General features: G+C 38.2%; 2 protein-coding genes across 2 annotated transcripts; both read right to left on the bottom strand.

Moving 5' to 3' along the window:
- Nucleotides 1-213: 213 nt before the first annotated feature.
- On the bottom strand, nucleotides 214-8,135 carry LOC105445447. The gene is made up of 6 exons (XM_030995766.1): nucleotides 7,837-8,135; nucleotides 5,686-5,770; nucleotides 4,948-5,117; nucleotides 3,792-3,941; nucleotides 2,873-2,977; nucleotides 214-1,854 (listed from the first exon to the last, which is right to left on the bottom strand). The coding sequence occupies exons 2-6, from the start codon at nucleotides 5,762-5,764 to the stop codon at nucleotides 1,273-1,275; spliced, it is 1,086 nt and encodes a 361-aa protein (XP_030851626.1). The 5' UTR covers nucleotides 5,765-5,770; nucleotides 7,837-8,135; the 3' UTR covers nucleotides 214-1,272.
- A 4,025-nt stretch (nucleotides 8,136-12,160) lies between these two features.
- Nucleotides 12,161-21,973, bottom strand: LOC105441968. The gene is made up of 7 exons (XM_030995756.1): nucleotides 21,686-21,973; nucleotides 18,596-18,738; nucleotides 17,577-17,855; nucleotides 14,412-16,102; nucleotides 13,487-13,989; nucleotides 12,890-13,010; nucleotides 12,161-12,353 (listed from the first exon to the last, which is right to left on the bottom strand). The coding sequence occupies exons 2-7, from the start codon at nucleotides 18,720-18,722 to the stop codon at nucleotides 12,309-12,311; spliced, it is 2,766 nt and encodes a 921-aa protein (XP_030851616.1). The 5' UTR covers nucleotides 18,723-18,738; nucleotides 21,686-21,973; the 3' UTR covers nucleotides 12,161-12,308.
- Between the last annotated feature and the right edge of the window lie 232 nt (nucleotides 21,974-22,205).

The raw sequence follows: 22,205 nt of genomic DNA, 5'->3' as shown, positions 1-22,205 counted from the left end.
TATAACGGTGAACTTGTTTTCATTGATCACTACCTTCATCACCATCATCATTATCATCATCAGTTATAATCATCATGATCATATGGTATGGAGGGCGGGCTGGGCTATATGCTACGCCCATATACCCCCCCCCCCCCCCACCCCGACCCCTTCCCCTTGGCTGTTGAAATCTTTAAGTATACATTACATACTTGCACATGAAAAGTGTAAAGCTTCAAGTTCTATTCACTATTCTTTTAATTCAATGGAATCAGCATAATAATCATTCAGATCTTAAAAAAAGGAAATATAAGTAAATCAATCACTTATAAATAATTAATACAAAAATAATTACAATCTATGTTGATAAAAATATTGCATTTGGAATGTACAAAATCTGATACAAAAGGCATTCAATTAATACTGCATAATCATCAAAAACTCTATAATACTGATAAAAACTACATGAATACACAATGAATACATTTCTTCTACATCATACAAACATTCTTAGAATAAATACAACAAGAACTTTGAAATGCATATGTATGAGAAGAGAACATTGCAAAGAAAATGTAAAGCTCACTCTGCATGGCTATCAATTCTCATGAACAGTACCAATGAATAGGAATAGATTGTCCCTAGTCTCCCTTCAGCACAACTTTGCATTGAACATCTATAAAAGAAAAACAAAAATCCAGAGCTACAATTAGGCTAGTTGATAATGAACAAATTAAAGACTAACAGGCCAAGCTTAGCAATGATACATTGCAGCTACAAGAAAAACTGGCCTTCAAAAGCACAAGATATATATAGAGAAGTAACATACCGGTACAATATAAATAACAGAAAATTGAATAAGCTGTCATACATTAACTTCTCCTTAAATATAATTACAAAATTCTACGACCAACTCCATTATACAATAACATCTAAATTAATCATTCATGTTTGCAAAGGAATGAAAAATAACATCTTTTACATTAGTCATTTAGGATATCTGAAATACATTTTGCGTAGTGCATAAAGTAGCAGAGATAAAGCACCTGTGAACTGAATACTGCAAGAAAATGCTACCAAACATTCTGAAAAGTTATCCCTAAAATATCAAGCAATTTTTTTTCACATTTGAAGATATTTCATTACAAAATTTATATAGAGATTCACAACATTTAGCGTTTCATTTCATGATTTATTTCATTCAGGAAAGACTTAGAAATGATAGGCATGTCTTAGGTAATCAGCAGAATATCAATTCAACTGTATAAAAATATTCAATTAACTTCGATTAGTTCAGCAAAGTTTTCTCTCTATAGAGCAGTCTATTTCTTTCTTTGGAGGATTGCAGTAATGAGCCCACAAGTAGTCGTGAAGATCCAAATGATAGATCACATCGGCGATCCGTTTCAAGATAGCGTTCATACTGGTATCGCTATGCCACGAATCGTAATAGTTACGATACAGCAGCAGCGAGAGAGCCGACATGTCATAGCGATGCGTGTGGGCCTTTGTACCATTCACATTGGGCTCGATGTCACCCCACGTCGAGCCATGAGGCCCAATGCAGCGCCAGTTGGATGCGCAGTCAAGGAGCGGCGTCCATATCTTGGTCTCCGGCACCGAGCCGTTGAGCGCAAGCCACATGTGTTCTGACGCGATGAAAGCGTTGGGGTGGGCCTTGGTGAACCGGGCGGGGCTGGTACGGAGGATACCGTAGAGGTCAGGGTGCGTGACCTCTACACTGAGGTTCTGAGGGTTGGTTATGGCGATGATGCCCTCATGCTTGAGGATGTAGGGGATGATGAAGTTGATAGGAGCACGGAAACGAACTTGAGGGCTTGCATAGAAGAATCCACCATACTCCATCAGAACCTCCTGAGAAAAAATGGATTAAAAAAGGAGTGATATTCAACATTCTTCAGTTCTTCAGTAAAAGCATATACATAGTCCATATTCTACTAATTCACTTTAAGAAAAAAAACACATGTCTGACAAAGAAAACCTTAGAACTTGGTCTAAATAGGATTGATTTAAAGGTATAGACCAGTTCTGGTCATGCGATTGCAGTGTGAAAGAAAAGTTGTGGAATTGATCAAAAAAGGTTGATCATCTAGCATACAATGATTGGTGTGTACTGCAAGGTTCTGGAATCATCTACGCGATATCTATCCAGGCCGGAAAGATATGATAATTTACCAAATATATCAATTAGTAGGCGGTTTCCAGGCAAAATTTGTATCATCACGTATTAGTCAAGCATATCCTATCACATTATTGGTAATAAGAGCTTCCATTTCATTTTTTGAGAGGGGGCGTTTCCAAAACTGGTCTTTACCTTTAAGACCAAGTTTATATCCTGCAGCAGGTTTAATTTTCAGTGCCTTATGGGTGGGCCCCTGTGTCAACTAGTGTAATACCCCCACTTCCACATAACTGATGTGTTTAGGACAGAATGGAGAAACAGAACATGAGGATACAAAATGAGGGAACAAAGAAAAAGCACAATCATCAAGCTACTGTAAAGCAATTTTGACGAATGAGATTTGAGGGAATTTTTTTGAAAAAAATGTACACTTCATACATTTGTAGCAATGTGTTGCAATCAATTACGCAGATGTAAATGTAAGCTCACGCACGCACGCACAAATAAGCATCTGCAAGGGTTGGTGGCTTTCGGATTAGAATCTGTCATTGATCTTAGGATCTAAACGATGCATCATACACATCAATAATAGAACTGAACAGTGAACATTTTCATACCAAGAACAGTGCATTATTTGTACCACACATTGGGTCATGTACATTTTAAAGGCTAAAGCCAAACAGGATTTTGTTTTCTAATGGTCTGATTTGCCATCTATGGTACAAAATTGTTGAAAAAGTTATATCTCACCCTGAGAGCAAATATCTTCCAGGCCTTGTTATCAATCTTAGCAGCATGCTTGGGGTAGTTGGTGAAATTGAACCGCCTCACCTCCACGTTGCACATCTGCTCCATCTGGTGAGGAAGGTCAATCAAAACGTCATTAGGTCAATCAAAGGGTCATGAGGTTTATCAAAGGTCATGAGGTCAACCAAAAGGTTATGAGGTCAACCAAAAGGTTATTAGGTCAATCAAAAGGTCATGAGGTTTATCAAAGTCATGAGGTCAATCAAAAGGTCATGAGGGTAATCAGAGGCAATCAAAAGGTCACGAGACAAATCAAAAGGTCAATTTATTTACAGAGATGACGAAGACAAGGGGAGGGGAGAGAAAAATAACCTTTGATAATGAATGACTGATTAAAATTAATGAGGATGGTTTAAACCTTCTGGGAACAATTTAACCTATCATTGAACAAATTTCTAAAGAGCTATATATCTTAAGGTACAGTTGAGGTTAGATCATGTGATTTCATTATGAAAGAAACTGTCTACAAGTTATTAGAAAAACTTGAAAGAACAATTGAATAATGACTATCGTGAAATATTGGAATCATTAAAGCGATAACAAATTGAATCAGTCTTGGTGAAAATCACAAACATTGACAAGCAATGAAGTGCAGCTAGGGGCTTATCCAGGACCCTCGATCATACAGACAGAGGGGGCACAAGTCCTAAAAACCTCTGGACCTCTAAAACGAGTCTCACATTTGCAGACCTGTGCCTGTTATTGGATAAAATCTCAGACAAGTGACAAAAATGGTATCACAATGTGCAAGTAGACTTTTAGACTATAAGCTAAAGAGGGGAGTACAAGTTGTGCTCTTCCCCCCCCCCCCCCCTCCTCATGAATCTACACCTGATGAAGTACATTGGAGATGATATCTTACCTGCTTGACTATCTTGGGATGGACTCCTAAGTTGTAGACAATAATTTTCTTGACTGGCATGTGAGCTTGAACAGAGGCGATCAAGCCTAGACCTACGTAGGCCTTCTTCTGACTGAAGCCTGTTACCACCACAATGTGCTTATCAACCTCCTGGGGAAGAGTATTTAGGAAAAGAAAATACATGGAGTGTATTTATGTGCAACTCATTTTACTTTTGAGCCGGGTTTAAAGGTACTATGTCCCATTTGCAGGCCAAAAAAATGAAAAAGTTAAATTCCAACTGCATTTGAAAGATAATACTAATTTAGAACTTTCCTAAAAAGGGTGGGGCTTGAAAATGTCTTCAAGTGGGAAAATAATGACTATTAGTTGTCAAATCGACTTTAGGGCTATAGAGCCCAAAAGTAATAGTCTTGATTTTCAGACAATTGTACCGAATGGTCATACGTTTTATGCTGCGCAAAGATTCAATCAGTTTAATCTTGGCCATCACAAGAAGTGGGTTATTGATGTAGACAAATGCTCATGTACCCTTTACAACTCTTTTCATGTATGTTATTACCAAAGAAGAAAAAAAGCCAGTCATTCACTCAAGTGTCTGACAGTGAAGTCTACCAAGTAAACGGGTTTCCTTGCATAATTTGAATATGAGGACACTACAAACGTTTAAATTTAACAGATAGGACATACATGACATATTCATAATTCCTGCTAAGTTCTACAGCATTTGAGGTTGGCTGAAAAAGGGACGTAGTACCTTTAAGCCCTTACGCCTGCAGCAAACTACGGGATCCAAATGCAATTTGACTTTCAAAAAAATAAACAAATTTACTTAGGTTCCGTATCATGATAGGATCAAGAAAATATAGAACTTTTGGTGGATCTTAAATCTGCTAGCGAAGGTAATGGCTGAAATTGGTGGCAAATCCTAGACCATCGCACGACTGAGTGAATTTAGCTTTTACGCCCATCAGGAAGCTTGCTTGCAATACTTCAAAATGGTAATTTCATGATTCCTTTGCTTATTCAGAACCTTGATCGTCATGCTTTACACGTTTGAATGTTCATATCAAATCATTTTGAAAATTCTTCCTCAGTCCGAAAGTACAAGGAACTTTGGAAATATGTAATAGAGTGTACTCTGTCGTGTACGTACCTGCCATGCTGGCATCTCTACACTAATGTCAATAGGTTCCCTGCTAATGCTGGCTTCGTTGGTGATGGGGTAGTTGTAATGGATGACTCTGTTGGGGTCTCTGGTCACTTGCTGTAGGAGAAGACGCTCACGTCGCGTCAGTTCACCAGGCACCTCCTCATCCACAGCAGCTGTAAACATCATACAAATATCACATCAAACTAAGTCAATAAATGCATTAGGTATCTGTAGTTTTTGATCTATCAAAATAGTACTAAACTACCATACAGACAGGCTTTACAGCTAAAGTACAAGAATGAAAGAGTGTAAAAAAAAAACAATTTACTGTTGCCAATTTAAGGTTGGAAAGCTGATTCATTTAGACCCAAAGAAAATTCTGAACTACTATGGTCACTTAAAAATTGTCCTAAGTTTTATTTTGCCTCTCTACGAGTGGTTGTTAATATACATGTACATGTACATTGTAGTTCGGTCACACTGCTAAACCAACTCCAAAAGGAGTCAACCGACCAATTCTTGGCTATTAGGGGTAATGTATTATTTTGTTGGATCTGTTGTCCGTCTGGTGTTCATGTTAGCACACAATCTCCTCCCTCAACAAATAGCAGTAACCATGGAAGAATCCTTTATTGATGAACAGGCTTAGACCTACAACATTTTGTATTAAAGTAAAGTCAAGTAAAGTCAAGTAAAGTAAAGTAAGTAAAGTAAGTAAATTCCTAGATAAATGTTACTTACCATGGTAGTTATACAGCAGCGTGATTCCCAAAACTGTGAGCAGGACAAGCAGCAAAACACATTTGGCTTTTACCCTCATGATGTCCTGCAAAGATTAAAACATTCCTAAAATGAGATACAAATCCATTCTATGCATTTTGTTATTGTTGATGAAATAACAAATAGACATGACAAATATCACAATGTAACTTTAATGCACAATGTAGGCTGACAATTTGGATTAGTGTATTAAAACATTCTCAGACAATCATTTGAATATTTTTCATTGGTGTAGGATTCCCATACAACCTACAACATATATTCCTACAACCTCATATCCCTAGTTGAGGCAGTAAAAAAAAAGTGCCAAATTTGTCAAGAATGACGACGGCAGGCAAAGTAGTTTTACTTCCATGGTGCAAGATCTTGGTGGGATCAAACTTCTGAAATGAGAAGGATTACTACAGACCATCTTCTTTAAATCTCATGCAGGATTCTGTTCCAGTGCAAGACCATCTGCTTCACTCTTTTACTTGTTTATTACCATAAAAATAAGATCGCATTTAAAAATAAGACTTTCTGAAATTAGTTTGAACAACAATTCCTTCAAATGTTAATTTCTTTCAAAAAGTACATTTACAGACTGGAATTTTTACCGCAATCCATATATACCCTATACAGTAGTTTACATTCAAGATCCTGACGTATTCAAGGCTCATGTGCAATATTATTTTCAATAGTATTGTAATACCATTTCATGCGCACGCCCAGTCTGACTCCACCAGGAGTGTCAGGAAATCTTTTTTCTAGAGAAGATGTCAAAAATAAATTCATACTCATAGTACCAATTGATATTAACATTACTTTGGCTATCACTATTTATGCATTCATCTTATCTTATTCTTAATTCTTCTTACCTTTGAAAGATTGATTTTTGATAAATCAGCCAAAATCAAGAACTTCTTTTTTTAATAACTTTTTCTTCAGCTGTATGAAGGGGTGACCAAAGTTTATGGACATTTTACAAAATGTGATATTTGATCTACGATTTCTCACTTTCTACACAAATTTATTTATTTCAATTATTACCAAATGGACGGCAAAGTTTTTTTTACTACACATTGGTTCAGCTAGAAATTTATCGTCAAAGGATTAATTTCAGAGATATCGCGACCCAAAAATTTGATGTCCGATCATGCGTGCACGCTGCATCTAAAAAAGTCATAAAAACAACGAGACCTACACCCCTGTAACTTCACGCACAGGGGTTTACAGTTGATCGAGTTATCAAAAAATGTGATCCATCAAAAATAAGGTAATTTGCAAGGCAAGATATTATACAATCAGTTGGTACTATTTTTACTTACAATTTTGAGGAAATCTGCTTTCAAATTAAAGATTTTCAGACCCTTGTCAGTAAGTTGATAATTTTTCAGAACGGACGCAAATAATTGCAAAATTTGCCGATCTTTTGTCAATATTTTTACAATTTTTCACCTACCGGTAATTCCAAAGAAAATTTCATCTCAGCTCTGGAGTCTGGGTAATTTTATGTTCCTCTTTCCATTAGTGATATCAGATTTTCGAAATCTTATTGACTTTTTGAGATAGCGAACTTTGGTCACACTACGTACCATACAGCACATCAGGTCTGACGTTAAATTTGAGATTGCGTTAAATTGCCAACAATAGTCAATAGATTTAGGTCTAAACCTAACATTATTTTGGCAATAAATTTTCCAACTGCAGTTATTTGGAGCCTAAAATTCTTGCTTTCATTTGATAGTTTGGTTTGGGTTACTAAGGTATGCTTATAGTAGACCTAGTCTATAAGTTGTCCATTTGTATGCACAACTACTCATTTACTTGATGATCCTCCAATTGCAAAGATTAGTGAGGAAAGTTATCTTTTTCAGCTTTTTTCCACTATTAAGCATTGCCCCACATATTCAACATCATGTTGGCATCACAAAAACAAATGGGCAAAACAAATTGTTTCCTCATTCTGATATAGACTCTCTAGGCCTAACTTCGTTTGTTATATTAAAACAAGGCCCCCAAATGTTTCTATTATTAAAACAACTACTGAAGTAAAACCAAAGTTCCTAATCCTAGCTTTATTGAGTTGTTTGCATCTGGCAAGTTACTCTAATAATTTAGCTAAGCACTCACCGAAAATGGATTCCACAATGGATGGACACGTCAAAGCTAAATCAGAAATGTCAACACAAAATTACCGTATGGCCATGCGAGGACAGACCAGGGACCAACGGACTCGACGGGGGCCTGCACTGAGGTAACTCGCACGCTGGAAGACCTCAGATGAGTATGCAAGCCGCACGACACGGCCAGATCGATGGCGCCGCACCGAAGCCGCCAAGATACCACTGTTCTGATCTAGCCGGTGGTATGGGGTGGTATGGTGGTCAATGCAAGGCGCCATATCCAGAGTCTGGTGTAGCCATCTTCCAATCCTACGGAAAAGGAGTTTATATCCTAAAGCCAATTTTTCAATTCGCAAATTCTAAATTTGTTATATCTTTCTTTTGAGCAGGCGCGGGTCCAGGATTTCTTAGGGGAGGGGGCCCAACTTTTTTTTTTCTTTTTTGATCTTCCAATCCTACGGAAAAGGAGTTTATATCCTAAAGCCAATTTTTCAATTCGCAAATTCTAAATTTGTTATATCTTTCTTTTGAGCAGGCGCGGATCCAGGATTTCTTAGGGGAGGGGGCCCAACTTTTTTTTCTTTTTTGCTCCCGAAAATGGGGGGGGGGGGGGGGGGGTAAGCGGACATTTTTTAATTTTTTTTTTGGGAGTCCCAAAAAAAAATCGCAACGACTCAGCCAGCCGAAAAGTCGCTCAGTGGGGGGGGGGGGGGGGGGGGGGGGGGGGGGGGGGGGGGGGGGGGGGGGGGGGGGGGGGGGGTAATGAGCACAACTTTTTTTTTTTGGTCCTCGAAAATTTTAAAATTTGCACCCCCCTTGAGCGCCAGGGGGGGGGGGCCAACCCCCCAAAAAGGTAAAAATCGCGTGATTTTGCATGATTTTTTTTCTCAAGGGGGGGGGGGGCCGGGCCCCCCGGGCCCCGCCCCCTGGATCCGCCACTGCTTTTGAGAGTAATATTACCTCTATCAAGGATTGTAAACCCTCAATATAACTTATCTCAAAATAGGCCTATGTATACCGGCAAGATGAGTTTATCAAAATAATATGTCCAAACTTACATATCAAAAGACATGTGGTAGTGTGGTTTCTCTATAATCGAAGACCTCATTTTGTGCAAAACAAGGCTGAATAAAACATAAAATTCAAAAGAAAAAGAAAAATGGCTGTAATGTTGCTATTATTGAATATTTCCCATCATACGTTAGGAAACTTGTCAATTATGATTTTTTTTTTCTTTAGCATTTTTGGCCCTTTGACAAGTTTTGATACTTACACCGTGCAAATTCCCTGCAACGCCCTTTCAGGGGCGTAGACAACGGGGGGGGGGGGATGAGGGGGATGCATCCCCCCCACCTCACAAGGTGGGGGGGATGGCATGTACAATCATCCCCCCCAGGTTTTGGGGAATGATATTGGCTTACTTAATAAGTCATAATGATGATAATAATAGTAATAATAATAATGATAACAATTATAATATTAATAATAATAATAATTATGATGATGATAATAATAATCCTCATCATTATTGTAATTGTGTTTATTGTTATTAGCCGCATTCACACGGTGAAAGCCAATTCAGACGGTAAAAAAAAGAAAATCTTACAAGTATTTTGTGGTTATCTTGTGATTTGGAAACCACAAGATAACCACAATATTAAACAGGCGCGGATCTACGGGGGGGGGGGGGTTAGGGGGTTTAAACCCCCCCTTGGGCGGCCCCCCCCCCAAAAAAAAAGGGGGGGAAAAAGAAGAAAAAAAAGGAAAAAAGAAAGAAAAAAGAACGCACGCTGGAGAGAAACCCTTTCAAGTGCAAATATTGTGAGAAGATATTCAACTCATCTGGTAACTTAACCAAACACAATAACTCTGGATATAACTGTGTATTTAACTGTTACTTGATTTAAAAAGACGTTATCATGCACTGCTTTTTATGGTCTCCATTGTGTTAATAGATGCCAGGAAAACATCACTTACGGGGTTCAAATATACACCCCAAAAAAAAATCGGCTCGCCGCTTCGCGGCTCGTGGACGATGCTCCGCATCGTCATTATTTAGGTCAACCCCCCCTTAGCAAAAAGCTAGATCCGCCCCTGAATCATCCCCCCCAGGTGTACGAACCTGTCTACGCCACTGCGCCCTTTAATACAATTTTATGTATACAACTCAGACACTACAGTATGAGTCAAAAAAACAGTTTACACCTAGAAAATTGCTTATTATTTTTAAGATCATCTATGAGCATTATTATATTATACTTCTTCTTATGACAGAGTGTTTTATCCCAAATCATTTGGTATCATTTTTGTGTGGTAGAACTTTCAGACTCAATTGCCACGTATAGATCACTCAAACAGCAGTTCACGTTGCATCTTAGTGCGTGTGGTAGAAATTTCATGAGAATAAACTTGGAGAAAGTTCAAATTTAAGTTGGCTAGCCCCCCCCCCCCCCACACACACACACACGCACACACAAAACGTCTTTTCATTTAGCATGACCAGATAGAGTTGCAAGGAACGGAATTGCATCTAATTAAGTGCGGGTAGATATTGTATGAAAATGGAAGAGAGATTTCGTCAAGTTTAAACTTATTATTGCTTATACAGTGTGTCCAAGAAAGAAACGAAACCGAGCATTATCCATGTTTTATCATAACCTAGGCCTAATCGCAATTTTAATTAATAAATAACACATATTTGTAAAGCTCAGATCCTCCTCTTTCATTAGACACAATCCATAATGATGCATATGTCACAAATTAGTGATTAAAAACAATTTGAAGAAAGGGTACCAAAAAGTCATTTGGCGAACGGTATCTGAATTTCAAAGAGAAAATCACATTCCTAGAAAGCTCATTTTCATGACACCTAGCTCAATCAGGAACAATTTGGCCAAAAATAGCAAAGTTCTGTTTGGTTAAAGTAATGCTTGCATTTCCATAATTTTATTAAACGAATTCGTTTTCACTGACTGCTTGCCGTAGCAACAAAAAGAGTTGACAAAAGACTTTTTGTGATTCAAATGATTTATTTCTCATGCAAAACATAATACAATGAATAGGTATATTACAAAAAATATACAAATGAAACGACAAATATAACAGTAATACCACGAGTACAGAGAAACAGAAGCAGAGCTTGTTGAAGTATTAGTTCCTCAAAATTAATGCTGTTTTACAATATATCTTGAACAAAGTATACTTAGAAAATCAATAAATTTAAAAATATGTAGCAAAGAAATTGTGAATTTGGGGGAGAAAACAAATTAAAAAAATAAAAGAGAGGAAACAATGGATGAAAATAGTAAAAGGCAAAAATTAAAGAAAGGTTACAAACCGAGATTCATGTATATATTATAGCAGTGCCAACAATGAAGCTGACGGCGATGGCACATACATTCAATCATATGTATTTACAAATTAATTTCAGCCTTTTTTAAATGTGTATAGACTGGTACTTTGTTTAAGGGATGGATCTATGTTTAATATATAAATACTTGACCGGTGTACATATTGTTTTTCGTTGACGATCAGCCATGTATGAAGTCTTTCGTCTTCTGGTGCATGGTTTCTTATAAGATGTACATTTGAATACATTAGGGTTAGGGACTTAGGGTTGACAAGTCCTGCATCCACAAATAATCGTATATAACCCCGAGTACTTTGCTTAATTGTAGAGTAAAACACAATAGTGAAGAAGCTACCTACATGTAATGACACCTTTGATTCCTTCAGGAACGAGTCATTTGGCACATTGATAATTTTGCAAATAACATCTTTTCATGTACCGTTAAAATGGGCACAAAGTGGGAGCATTATGTACATAAGAGATAGGAGATTGCAAACTTGCGATTGATTCGGATCGATCGCAACTCTTTATAAGACGGGGCCCAGATAATAATGTATATTTGTACAGTGCTTGGAGCAGGCGCGTACGCAGGATTTTTTCAAGGGGGGGTTTTAACATTTAAAAATCGGGCCGAAAATTTCGCAACGACTCAGCCAGCCGCTGAATAAGCGGGGGGGGGGGGGGGGGGGGGGGGGGGGGGGGGGTAGGGGTAAGAGGACGCATTTTTTTTTTTTTTTTGGTCTCGAAATTTGGAAATTTGACATTTTGCTCCGTTGGGGGGGGGGGGTAAGGTCAGCTTTTTTAGGTCAACCATGGGAATTTTTTTTTTTTTTTTTTTTTTTTTTTATAAAAAAAAAAAAAAAAAATCCAAAAGGGGGGGGGGTTTAGACAAATATAGGGGGGGGGGGGTTTACACACAAAAAATTACCAAAGGGGGGGTTTAACCCCCCAAACACCCCCCTGTGTACGCGCCTGGCTTGGAGACATAATAGATAGTATACGAAGCACTAGAAAACACAAAGAATTAAATATCAGGTAGCCTGGCCCGTCTGCATACAGAGCCGATTCAGGGACATGAAGTAATGTTCAGCGATCCCGCTGATAATGTGTTTACAGATTGCATTCGATCTTCAAATGGTGGAAGCTTGTAGGGCATGTGGAATTATCCAGGAATTCTATGGTCATTAAAGAACAGAGAGTAAGAAATAAGAGAGATTACACTATAAAGAATCATGCTATTGAGCCTACATGACATTTATGACTGATTGTGAAGTGATATATATATGTATATATATATATATATATATATTAGATACGGATGTTTGTTTGAGACTCACTGACATCTTATTACCTTTAAAGGCTTTGCAGGTTTCTTGACCTTTTCTGCTCTTTTGAGTAAGGCATTTTATTAAATGATTTACAAGAAGAAAAAAAAGTCATCTTGAACAACTAAAATCTTCCAATACAATTGCTTTAGGCCAAGCACCATGTACGTGTACATCCAACGGATGTCCTTAATATATTTCTCCATGCAATTGCAGAATTTTTGTTGTAGCTTTGCATTTTACAAGTGTGTTTGGCCGTAATAAAACAACAGTTACACTTTTATCATCGAACTTTTTTAAAGCAGTCTCATTGTTCCGGCAGTATGTTTTTTTTATTAAAAAACAATTAATACGGCGGTAAATATACACAAACAAACCAGACTTACATCATTTACTTGAACAGTGATTCTCCTTGCGGTTCTTCGGTTCAGTGCGCCTTTGCCTGCTAGTCCGTCCAAGAACTTGCACGCGTCACCGTTGCGTTTCACTGGTCTACATTTCAAGAATCTGAGAAGTAAAACAAGATAAATGGTGGACAAAATATTTATAGATTGATATAATTTGAGGGTAAGTTGTTAAGTTAGAAATATTGATCTCCTTCCAAAAAATTTCAGGCACGTGATATATGCAAGAATTCAAATCTGCTCTCAAACATGTTTACTTAAAGAGAAAGTTACTTGAAATAATAATTATTTTGGTGATGCAACTTTTGCTTCGAAGACAACTGCCCCGATCTTTATTTTGTCAAAGATATTTTTATTATTATGGTTTATAGGGCTACTTTTTTTTAAGGTAAGGTTTAAGGTGGGGATAAGGTTAGTGTTTAGTCTCGGATTGATGTTATAGGAGATCGGTTAGTTTTTGATAGACGGTGTCCAACAACCCATTTATAAATTCATTAGTTGAATGAATTCTTTCACTGCAATACATTAAGTCGTGCCCATGTGCAAAAGCTATCCTGAAAGTTTCTCTGTGGAATTTACCTGACCAACTTGATCCGGGCTGCCTGTTGACATGACTTGATGATGTCAATGAGTCCGGCCTCAGACATATGCAAGAACCACACGCTCAGTGTCTCAAGGTGACCCGCAACAAGAACTCGTCCGAACTCCTGACCTGCTTCTGTCGAGACACTCCCAAGATCCGATGCAGCAAAGATTGTCAAGGTCTTGAGCGTAGCGCCCATCATCCCAACCGCTTCGATGATGGCGGACATGTCTTCTTCTGCGGCGTCATCGTCGAGACGCATGCGTACCTCGGCTTCCTCCACCGCCGGCATACATCGGGATAATGTGCGCAACACCTTTGGTTCGACCCAGGAGACAGCTAATTTCTTGATTGATGAAAACTGTGGGAGGCGTTCCTGGGGCGATCCTTCAACAGAAGCGATGTCACGTACGTCTAAACTGGACAGCCTTTCACAGCCTGCAAGACTGTCCAGAAGCCTTGGGGTGAGACAGCTCTTTGTGATTTCAGCTGTTGTGAACTGTGAAAGTACCATAGGAATTTCAATTAATCCATTGAAACCTATAACTTATGCCGATTATCAAGGTAAAAAAGATGTTAAAACATATCGCTAGCATTACATTCATACTTCCAATAAATTACATTTAAAGAGCTTGAATGGTTAAATCGCTGTATTGTGATTTGGGGGCATATTAATAAGAAAAGGAGAACTTTCATTTCCATTTGTGTCAAGACCAATCAAGAAATTATGAAGAAAAAAGTAAACCCACATCGACACTTTTTAATCTGGTGGACCCAAGTACTTTACAATATTGGAATAATATAGTTTGTGTACGTATTATGCCTCTGATTACTCTCTTTCCAAATCTTAAAAATGGATCGATACAAAGTTGGATTCGCGACACAATAAGGTTGAACGACAGTAAAAGGAGATTATCTTACCTGCATCTTCGTGTCCGTGGGAAGTGATCGGATACCTCTGATCATACTGGCAGTAGTGTTCTCCAAAGACAGTCGACCTCCCCGGAAGCAGTTACTGATGGCATGGGCGACCTTCCCGATGAGGTACACGGCATCTGCTTCACTGACACAATGGAGTATCACACGGCATTTGTCAGAATGTGTGTAACCCTGATCCTGTACTGCACATCTCCAGTCCAGACGGTTGATATGGCTGAAGATTTCCTGACATATCTGGAAGTTCTTGCTTCCAGCCAAGAGACGGATCATGTTTTCGAACACGATAGTTTTTTGGGGAGAACTCGCTGTGTTGAGGAGAGTCTGAAGGTCCATTCGTTCCTGGAATGAAGAATCTGTCAAGTTCCTCCTGACACTTTGGAATGATGAAAGTGGTTTCATGATTTTCTTCGGCAATGTGGCAAAACGATTTGTTGCAGGAGTGGGGTGCTGAAGGTATACACTTGCGCAGTACTCTTGTTCCCATATGTGGAAAAATTCCACAGATGTCCTTGACAGAGCTTCATGGTCGACATGCTTCACGGGGGTGGATATCTTTGACAGGATTCCAAGCATCAAACCCTTTTCGTACGCATCTGGGCAGTCTTTGAAATCTCGTTCTTCAAACACAAACTTCCTGCTCTCCTGCAACAATCCTGACAAAGCGACTTGACCAAGTGCGTGCAAGATATTATCGAGGTGATGACCTTCACTCGATATTATCATACTCTTAGCCTTTGCGTGATGTAACAAGAATATGTTGAGATTTCGGAAGAGGCTGCTTCTTGTGTTGGCTTCTGACAATGCCTTGACCTCGTGCAAGTGGCAGATCATGGTGCAGAAAAAGGGGACAGCTATCAGTTCACCAAGAAAGCAGTTTGCCCTTAAGAACCTTTTAAGATGGTCTTCTTCTTCTGGTGTGGACCTCGCCTCAAAGTACCTATGGATGAATTGATGAGCAAGTTGTGGTGTGAAACCTTTGCCTTCTATCTTGACATAAACTCTGGATAGATTTCCTTGCAGAAAATCATCCTCCAGGAATGGGCGACTGGTCACCAAAACCTGACAATTCTTCAGGCGCTTGTGCTGTAGGGTTTGGACGAGGCTGTTCTTAGACTTCGTTTCTCTGATGCTCTTGGTGTATTCATCATATCCATCGCAGAGCAGGGCACATTCTTTCTCGTGAAGTCCGATGATTTCCTCGAGTTTTTCTGCGGTAACACCAGGGATGATGCCTAGCAGTTGAGATATGATAGCCTCTCCTAACCCCATATCATCATCAACTTTCCTCAGCTGCAAGGCGAAGAGTGCAGGTATGTCCTTCATTGGAGAACCCTCCACTTCATAGGCCCAGTCATAGGCTAGCTTTGCTATGGCGCACGTCTTCCCGTATCCACCTGGCGCCAACAGCAGTAACCGCTTCCATGGTTCCCCCTCTACTTTGAGGCTCATTATTTGGTTCACAGTCCCTCTGAACGGTTCGGTCCGCATCTCACCCGTCGACCTGTCGTACTGCAGAAGATGCAATTCGGTGTACAGTCGGTCAAATTTGATGTAGTCATTTGGATCCCATGGACGCCGTTGGACTTGGCAAAGGACTGTCTTGTAGTGGTTTCTCACTATGTCTATGCAGTATTGGAAGTTCATGGTAGGCGTGATCTGGACGTATAGAATATCTGAAAAATAATTACGATATAATTAAAAAAGTTGTTCTTAGCTTGATGAGGCGTCTGGTTAAATTCAACTTCATTAAAACGCAAAACAACATATCAATTATGCTCATGAATCTTGAAGAGTTTTGCTAAGGATAGAAGAAATGTCTTTTTTATCAGTTGCAGCAAAGTTGTGGTGGAGAAAGCTACCTACTTCTATGAAGACTGTTGACAGTTTAAGAAACTTGTCCCAGTTATTGTGTTTATTTTTGATTTGATTTGATTTGATTTATTGGTTTCTGCATCTTTTTCTTTTTTCATCATACATTTTCATGAACATAATATGGTTTGATACAATATAATTTTATACAGATAATAAACGAATTTAAGCAAATATATTGAAGGCATAATTAACATACATTAGATGCAGGAGGGCTACAGAAATAAGCAAAGTAGCTTGACGTGCCCGCAGCCCTCAACTTAGATACAACAACAATAATAATAATAATAATAATAACAAATACAAATAGAAAAGACTGACTTGCAGAGAAGAAAAGGAAAGGGGAGAGAAGGAGCGTTGGTAATAATACAATAAATCTCGTACATCTGCTGATTGAATGCAGGTTCATTCATGAATGGCTTAACGATGCTAGGTCATGGACGATTACACATCATAGAGACAATGACTTGTACTGACAAATCCAGTCTTTGTTTGAAGTGATGATGTTTTTGTTTTTTTAAATGTGAAGCAATGTGTGCACACGTTGTGACTTTAAAGGTACTATGTCCCATTTGCAGGCCAAATAATGAAAAGGTTACAATTCCAACGGCATTTGAAAGATAATAATAATTTAGAAATTCCCTCAAAACAAAAGGGCTTGAAAATGTCTTTTTGTAGGAAAATAACGACTGTTAGTTGTCGAATCGAATTTAGCGATCGCGGTCGTTTAATCAAATAGTCTGATTTTTAGACCCTTGTAACGAATGGTCATACGATTGTGCTGCGCAAAGATTCAACTGCGCAAAGATTCAATCAGTTTAATTTTGTTCATTACACGAAGTGGGTTATTGATGTAGACAAATGCTGATGTACCCTTTACAGCTCAGTGTATGTATGTTATTACCAAAGAAGAACAGAAGTAAGTCAATCACTCAATAGAGTCTGACAGTAAAGTCTAGCAATTAAACGGATTTCCTTGCATAATTTTAATACTAGGACACTGCTAACATTTAAATTACACAGATAAGACATACGTGACATATTCATATTTCTGCTGTTGGCTGCAAATACACTGCCTTTAAGGAAAAGTGCAATCAAAACACCTATTGGGTGGGAATATAATTGCTCTCATTTTGTCTCTATGTTCTGATTAAACATCCTGAACACTAAATATATAGAATTAGGAATGGTACATCAGTTAATCCTATCCGTTTTTTCTGAAAATAACGTAAACGAAGCCCCCATGAATAACCTTGAAAAGTGGACCACTATACATACTCGGCTTTGTCCCAAAGTGCAAGTCGGCGAGATAGCAAAGACCAGCCTTGAGGAGCGCTTTCCTCATCACACCATGCTGATCATTGGGTGAAACCTTCTGACGCCAGTCGAAGAGCATATCTTTCGTTCCCTTGCTGGTTTTTCGACCGCTCATGTGATTTGTCACTCGGAATTCCGTGAGTTTTGTGTTGCTGAAACCAAGGGCTCGACCTAATGAATCCGCGTGTTCGTCATGTTCAATCCCATCGGCCAAAGATATCAGAAAAGCCTCGCTGAGACCTGTATGAAACCATTGAGCCTCGTTAAATGAACTACAAGAATCTGCATCTGAAGTCGGGCTCAGGCGGCACTGAGGCAAGGTCGGCATGCATCACTCGGGGATAAAATAATTTTAAGATCTATATACCTACACACCTCGAAAGTTTTTACTTACCGACACATTTCTATCAACTAATCTTGAATTTGATATATTCTAATAAACATATTTAATGCAGGAATTAACCAACATATTTGTGACCGATTCACCTTCCTTGGATGATAGTTACCCAGCCACAATTATCGTCTAGTCCTAATTGTACAAAGCGCCGAGCTATCGCGGATCTCAAGAATATCTTAAAATAAGTTTCAATAAGTTTCGAATAATGATTACGGATGGATGCTTCCTGCAACGCAGAATGTATTAATGAATTAATGCATTAACGAAAATATACAAACAAGAAAACATCAATGGGAATTGTGACTAGCACATGGAAATTCTTTAGAATGTTGTGTGTATGTGTGGGCTGGGGGGGGGGGGGGGACGTGGGGGCGTTGGGGCATTTATATGTATCATTATGCTGCCTGAGTGTTCATAAATACATTACAAGGAACGCTACGCCTTACGGTTACGCAGAGAAACGTCTTTACAGCCAACGTGCTGTTATATTGCTATTCAAGAGGCTGTTGTCTACACGAATAAGGCAACGATTTACTTTACATTATCATCGCAATAGGGTAACGTTATTTGGTCAGAGTTTTACCTTTTGATGAGGCAAGGCCCGGTGCTGGTGTGACGCAAGTTGAAAAGTTGTCAGAGAACCCCATGTTATCTGCAAGGGCGCTAAGCTCTTCATCTAGAAGTGGATTGTATTGCCCCGGAGAAGCCATGATGGGACTTGAGACTCTAATGACACGGTGAAGGGGGAATTCGAGAAAAAAGGAGAATCTTTACATTGTAATCAAAACTTAAAAACATAATATATAAGCTATCCAATATTAATTTCACGCGCAGACATAGGATGACGCCAACAAAAGAGAGAAGCTTCATGCTTTAAATCCGACATTTTTATTAGGTCATACATTTTCGACGTGCAATAGTTAGTGATCACTTGATATAGACGTAATGTACGCAAGGTACGCATAGAACATGTGACCCATATTTATGCATAATTATTAAAAAAAACGTTGGATTTAAATAATAAAACTACTCTTCTTTATCGCTTTTACGTTATATTCAATGCGTATAAAAAGTATTATACCCAAATTTAGTAGATTCCCTATTAAAACTTATAACGTGTGTGGTCTTGAACTATATTTTCTCTCAAGGAATAAGTAATTATCCTGTCCAATAATTAATTATTCTTAAATCTGCTGCCATGGATGACTGAGCAGAACAGGAGCCTGATCAAAAAGTGTTGTCAATTTCCCCTTGTACCACGTTTGGGTTGAAGCAATGAATGTGAGTCAAAAGCCCTTTCGGAATGTTATTTCAGTCTGAAAACAATATTACTGACATATTCGCATTGATTTAGTTAAACATTATTTTGAATAGAAAAAGTTACATTGTCAACTCATACTCAGGGACATGATCATTTAAAACCCAAATGTATGATACTCTCTTTTTCTAAAAGCTCATGATATTATGATCTCGACTTCCCTCGCATCCCTTGTTCAAAGTAAACCTTGTCATTTAGTCATTAAAAATGGTCACAGTTTACTTGGAACACTTTTTCAGCCTTATATAGTTGCAATCACTAATCTTTGAGGGAGTACTAGTAAACCTCTGGGCTCCCATGTGCTGTTCAAGACAAACTTTTGCTTCAAAAGAGAGCGATTCGCATAATTACTGACTCAAATCATATATCACACACGGAACCTTTATTTCATCACTTAAAAGCATTAAAAATACAATATATTCTCATAATCAAGTACCATCCCTATTTCACAACACTTACAGTAAACTCAAACATTCACACATATCCCACCCGTTTTTGAACAAATTATCACTTTAACACATTTTTCACGTTTACATGTTCTTTGTTATTCAGTTATTATATTTGAAAAAATGCAGAAATAAAATAAAGTAAAGTCACATATCGGATGCACCTCGCGCAGCTTTTGAATTAGAATATGTCATGAGGCAAGAAGTTAGCAAGCTGTTTAATCAACTGGATTTAAACAAGGTCCTGTGAAAGCTTACATATAATTATTGGATCATTAGACAGGTACTCTTTACCACAAATAAATGTCAAGTTCGCATTAGCATTAATCCAAGACTAGTAAAAACAAAATACGTTGAAAAGGGCGACTGATTTCATATAGGACCGAAAATCGGCATATTTTAACGCAAGGTCGTGTAACCCGACAACGTGACACGGAGCGATTGCCAATAAAACGAAACAAGCCAGATTACCTTTATATTAGACATCCACATCAAACGGCCCTTTTTGCGCGATGTTCAGTCGATTGTATATTTTGACAACTATTGTATTGAAATCAGGACAATTGAAATTTGTTAAATACTGCTGTTCCTCGTAAACATGTTTGTGCTCACAGCACGATGGGGGTAGTTCAGAGTAAAAAAGGGAATTCCCCTGACGTAATCATATTTCGAAAAGTTTGAATTTGCTGAATGCCACTGAAACTATAATGACAATAGTTATGATAATAACAAAGGAGTCGTACATGTATGTAGCGTCTATGAGTGGTAAATTTCCACTTCTGGCGCGCCATTATCATTACCTCGACTTTTAGCACGGTTGCCATAGCAGTTCTTCAAGTATTTCAAGGAATTAATTCCTGCCAGGTATACCTATTTACCGCACTTGTATGATTTGGTTGAGCGTTGCCAATGTAGACTAATGTCTGGTCAAGGACATTCTTGCTGCGACATATCATATTTGGTAGTGCACATATTATTTACAAATGTTAAATACACAAATCTGTAAGACTAAAATTATACATTATTAATATAACGCGCAGGTTAAATTATGAACGCATTTTAAATAATTTATTTAACGATATTCGGTAATCCTCGTAAAACAAACCCCAGCTTTTTTAAGTTAAAAGAAATAGCATTTCAATGATTAAATACAGTAAAAATGTTTTTTTTTGTAATCATTGAAAACTAAAGTACTGTTCATGAAAATCAAGAAGGCATATATTATATTTGGCATATTATTTGGCAAATTTTCTGGTAAAATGCGTTATTACGTTAAAACACGTATAATTTGTTTGTAAAAAAGAATTTTCAGCACAATGTTCATTGTAGAATTACACGTTCAGCGTTCCTTATCCTGAATGTCCTAACCATTCATTAGTCTTTAAGTAATGGCGTAGATAGGCCTACAGGGGATACGTGGGAGCGTGCCCCCCCCCCCGATCGAATGACGAGAAGAAGGAGAGAAAATACCAAAGAAACGAGGGAAAAGGAGGAAAAAACCAATGTCAAAATAAGGTGATAGGACTCGCTACACACGCTCCTTTCGCTATTACTCGCCTGACTGTCATCTTCCTTTTATTTCCGAACCCCTCCCTTTCCACGGAAGTGCCCCTAAATGACTCACCCCAATGATCATAAACAACTACCCTAAACTAAAAATACTAAACTAAAATAACCTAGATTATATGGAGTACCGAAGCGCTAATGTCATTATTCGCTCGTTGTCCAGGTTACTGGTTCTAAACAACAGAGCCTGTGCATGAGGTTCACCGCGAAATCATTCAAGCAACGGTCTGGAACAGAGGAAATTCAATGTTCTGGTTTTGGATTATCACCACACTAGTGTTAAGTACAAAATTAGTTGGAACCAGTAACCTTGAGAACTTTGTTCAAAGAAGTAAATACTTACAGGTGTTTTTAACTCCAGATCTCGAATTTACATGTCCATGAAACAGGCTGAAATCGGTGTTTTATTGATGTTACTTTGGCATTTCAAACAGTCTCATCAACAAACGTTTACGAAGAAACAGTCTTCTCCCACCTGTCTGCCGAAGAATCGGTCTTGAATAAAAATAAATAAAAAAAATTAGCTGACGATTGGTATTAAGAAATAAGGCGTGGTTAGGCTACTTATATAACTTCAGGATGACCTCATTCGTGGAATATTGGTAGGACAAAAACCTTACCAAGTGGCGCCCTGGACCAAATTTAATGCATAAGTCTTTGTGAAGTTCCTCAATACAAATTATTTCATTCACCTGATAAGAATAATAGTATTTCAATAGACAGAATCCGAACTGCATACATTATTTGATCTCGGTTGAGTGAATTCTCCCGTCCTCTTTGCCTTCCGTCTCGTTACTAAAGCGCCCTAGTAACGAGGAGTAAACAGTACAATAAGAAATGACCAAAATTCATTGCTATTATAC

Source organism: Strongylocentrotus purpuratus, unplaced genomic scaffold (genome assembly GCF_000002235.5).
Source record: "Strongylocentrotus purpuratus isolate Spur 01 unplaced genomic scaffold, Spur_5.0 spur5_contig_853, whole genome shotgun sequence".
NCBI classification, from domain to species: Eukaryota; Metazoa; Echinodermata; class Echinoidea; order Camarodonta; family Strongylocentrotidae; genus Strongylocentrotus; species Strongylocentrotus purpuratus.
The sequence above is the reverse complement of the archived record's forward strand: the minus strand, read 5'-3'. Positions and strand labels throughout refer to the sequence as shown.

Bases quoted from the DNA above. Each gene is read 5' to 3' on its own strand.
- LOC105445447 (XM_030995766.1), bottom strand. From the start codon at position 5,764: ATGAGGGTAAAAGCCAAATGTGTTTTGCTGCTTGTCCTGCTCACAGTT. The intron at 5,118-5,685 runs GTAAGTAACATT...TGATGTTTACAG, and splicing joins GCTGCTGTATAACTACCATG to CTGCTGTGGATGAGGAGGTG. The intron at 1,855-2,872 runs GTGAGATATAAC...ATTTTTTCTCAG, and splicing joins GGAAGATATTTGCTCTCAGG to GAGGTTCTGATGGAGTATGG.
- LOC105441968 (XM_030995756.1), bottom strand. From the start codon at position 18,722: ATGGCTTCTCCGGGGCAATACAATCCACTTCTAGATGAAGAGCTTAGC. The intron at 17,856-18,595 runs GTAAAACTCTGA...GGTTTCATACAG, and splicing joins GGGCCTTGCCTCATCAAAAG to GTCTCAGCGAGGCTTTTCTG. The intron at 16,103-17,576 runs GTATGTATAGTG...ATTATTTTTCAG, and splicing joins GCACTTTGGGACAAAGCCGA to ATATTCTATACGTCCAGATC.